The sequence below is a fragment of the Aedes albopictus genome, chromosome 3, assembly GCF_035046485.1.
Source record: "Aedes albopictus strain Foshan chromosome 3, AalbF5, whole genome shotgun sequence".
Classification (NCBI taxonomy): Eukaryota; Metazoa; Arthropoda; class Insecta; order Diptera; family Culicidae; genus Aedes; species Aedes albopictus.
In genome coordinates this window covers 208,428,502-208,431,843 of record NC_085138.1, presented here as the reverse complement: position 1 = coordinate 208,431,843, position 3,342 = coordinate 208,428,502, and the positions used below count along the sequence as shown (strand labels likewise).

At 47.5% G+C, this 3,342-nt stretch overlaps 1 protein-coding gene across 1 annotated transcript; it reads left to right on the top strand.

The window, feature by feature from the left end:
• The first annotated feature begins 1,741 nt into the window (after positions 1-1,741).
• LOC134290559 (uncharacterized) lies at positions 1,742-2,110 on the top strand. The gene has a single exon (XM_062857721.1). It carries the CDS (start codon positions 1,742-1,744, stop codon positions 2,108-2,110), a length of 369 nt encoding a protein of 122 aa, XP_062713705.1.
• The last annotated feature ends 1,232 nt before the right edge of the window (positions 2,111-3,342 follow it).

Below are 3,342 nucleotides of genomic sequence, written 5' to 3'. Positions count from 1 at the left end.
GGCTGAAGATGGAAAAATGTGCCGTGAATTCCGGGTGCGGCGTATGCTGCGAAAGTAAGATGGCACGTGCGCCATTTCCAAAGAAGTCTACGTCTACGTCGAGTGCTGTTGACGACCTTGTCCATACCGATTTGTGCGGCCCTCTGGAGGTGTCGACGCCGCGCGGGAATCGGTACCTGATGACTATGGTGGACGATTACAGCCGGTACTGTGTTCCCTATCTGCTGGCCAACAAGTCGGAGGCTGCCGGAAAAATCGTGGAGTACTCCAGGATGCTCCAGAATCGGTTCGGCAAGCTGCCAAAGGTGATACGCTCCGATGGAGGAGGAGAATACTCCGGTGCTGCTTTGAGGAAATTTCTTGACGAGAACGGAATCCTGCTGGAGCAAATGGCGCCGTACAGCCCGCAGCAAAATGGCACGGCAGAACGAAAGAACCGCACGTTGCAGGAAATGATGCGGTGCCTTTTGTCGGAAGCTGGCTTGACGAAACAATATTGGGGAGAAGATGTGACAACTGCGAATCTTCTATTGAATATGCTACCGACTGCTGCGATTGACGTGACGCCGTACGAACGGTGGTGGGGCAAGAAACCCGACTACTCGTTTCTGCGTGTCTTCGGAGCCGAAGCATATGTTCACGTACCAGATGTGAAAAGGCGTAAGCTTGATCCCATAGCGAAGAAGATGGTGTTCGTAGGATATGCCGAAGGGAGGAAGGCCTACCGCTTCCTTGATCTCTCGATGAACCGGGTTACAGTTAGCAGAGATGCGAAATGTTTGGAGCTTTCTGATGCTGTTCGTGCGGAGAAAGAAGCAGGTACGAGTGAGGGTACGGCCTCGACCGCCGGCCATCAGCTGCAGCTGCCCTTGGCCGAAGAAGAAGTAATCGAAATCGAAGAAGCCGAAGAAGATGCTGCGTCGGGGGATGAAACGGACAACAGCAATGTGTTCCAGGATGCAGTGGAAGCCGAACCTCAAGCCGGCGATATGGAACTGATGGGAAGCCTTCGTCGTTCATCACGTGTCAACAAAGATGTTCCTCCACGAAGATTGTTAGAGGAGATATTTTGTGCTCGTACCGAAACTGATGCGGAACCAGTGAGTCTTCAGGAAGCCCTAGCTGGACCCGACGAAGCTGAGTGGCGCACTGACATGCAAGAGGAGATCGAGTCCCACATCAAGAACGCTACGTGGGAGCTAACCGAACTGACACCGGGGCGTAAAGCGGTTGGCTGTCGATGGATTTATAAAATCAAACGTGGTGCGTCGAACGAGATCGTCAAACATAAGGCTCGCTTAGTAGCACAGGGCTACACACAGAAACACGGAGAGGATTTTGAAGAGACTTTCGCTGTTATCAAGCAGACCACGCTCCGCACATTGTTGGCTGTGGCGTCTCAACGTGATCTGACCCTACGCCACCTAGACGTTAAGACTGCTTACCTTTACGGTAGCTTAGACGAGGAACTGTTAATGAAACAGCCACCAGGTTTCATCGTCAAAGGGAAAGAGCGACTGGTTTGCCGACTGCGCCGTAGCATTTATGGCCTGAAGCAGTCGGCCAGGTGTTGGAACCAGCGTCTGCATGCCGTGTTGCAGCAACTGGGGTTGAGCCAAGCTACTTCCTAGGTCTGGAGATTCAACGTCATGATGGGAATTACAGCGTTAGTTTGAAAGGATACATTGATAGAATCGCTCAAAGGTATGGACTTCAAGCTGCCAAGGCCGCTAAGAGCCCAATGGACATTGGATTTGTTTCGACAACGGATAGCAGTACACCATTCTCCGATAATTCGGCGTATCGGAGTCTCGTTGGTGCCCTATTGTACGTAGCGGTATGTGCTCGACCCGACGTGGCCGTGAGCGCATCCATCCTTGGTCGAAAGGTATGTGCACCCACAGAAAATGATTGGAACGCGGCTAAAAGGGTCCTCCGTTTCCTGTACTCAACCAAGAGCGCACGTTTGGAGTACAACAACGAAGCCGGTCTTGTCGGGTTTTCGGATGCCGACTGGGCGGGTGACATCAACACTCGTTGTTCAACTACTGGGTTCGTCTTTCTATACACCGGAGGAGCAATTTCTTGGGGCAGCAGGCTTCAACATTAGGGTGGGGCTTATTTAAAAAAATCTTTCCGATATATGATTTCCCAAGTGGAAAGTGATCTACTAGTCGAAATAAGTGAGCTGTACAAAAATGAGCGATTTCGGTTGATATTTAGGGGTGGCGCAAAGGGTTCAAGTAAAATTTTTGCAAGAACAAACTTTCAAAAAACATTTTAAATTTAATTTTCAAACTTAATTTTTCTAGACTAAATCGGTGATTTTAGAACCTATTTGGGCCAAATTTATGCTCAAATTTGCGATATCTCTACTGGTTTCCGAGATATTTGAAAAAAAATGTCATATTTTGGAATCCAACTAAAAAAATACTGAAAAACGACATTTTTTTTTTTCAAATATCTCAGAAACCAGTAGAGATATCGCAATTTTGAGCACAAATTTTGCCCATTTGGGCTCTAAAATCACCGATTTAGTCTAGAAAAATTAAGTTTGAAAACTAACTTTGAAATATTTTTTGAAAGTTTGTTCTAGCAAAAATTTTACTTGAACCCTTTGCGCCACCCCTAAATATCAACCGAAATCGCTCATTTTTGTACAGCTCACTTATTTCGACAAGTAGATCACTTTCCACTTGGGAAATTATATATCGGAGAGATTTTTCGAAATTAGCCCCACCCTATTCAACATTGTGTTACGCTCAGTTCAATGGAATCCGAATACGTAGCTCTTGGAGAAGCCACTCAAGAAGCTGTGTGGTTAAGGCGATTGCTTACCGACATGGGGGAAACTCTCGAAGGACCGACGTGTATTATGAAAGATAATCAAGGGTGCATACAGTTCATACACTCAGACCGAGTTAGTCGTCGGTCAAAGCATATAGAAACGAAGGAGAGATATGTGCGTGAACTGTGCGACCAAAAGGTGATCCGGCTCGAATACTGTCCTAGCGAAACCATGGCGGCTGACCTTTTGACGGAGCCGCTGGGAACAACGAAAGTCAGGCAGTTATCCAAGCTGCTCGGGCTTCATCCAGGGAAGGTAGCGGCACCTGGTGAGGAGGAGTGTTAGAATTTCCACCACTTGCCGCTAGAGTGTGCGCCCATCGCACTACGACAACATCGACAGACAGATCAACTGTGTTCTTGCTCTTTTGACATTTGATATTGTATTTCCGTTTCCGACTTCATTATCTAACTCGATCATTAGTCTCGACTGTGTGAAATCGAATGCGTGTTAATAAAATCGTTCCTTTGTAAAAGTCCCGTTTTCTACCAGTT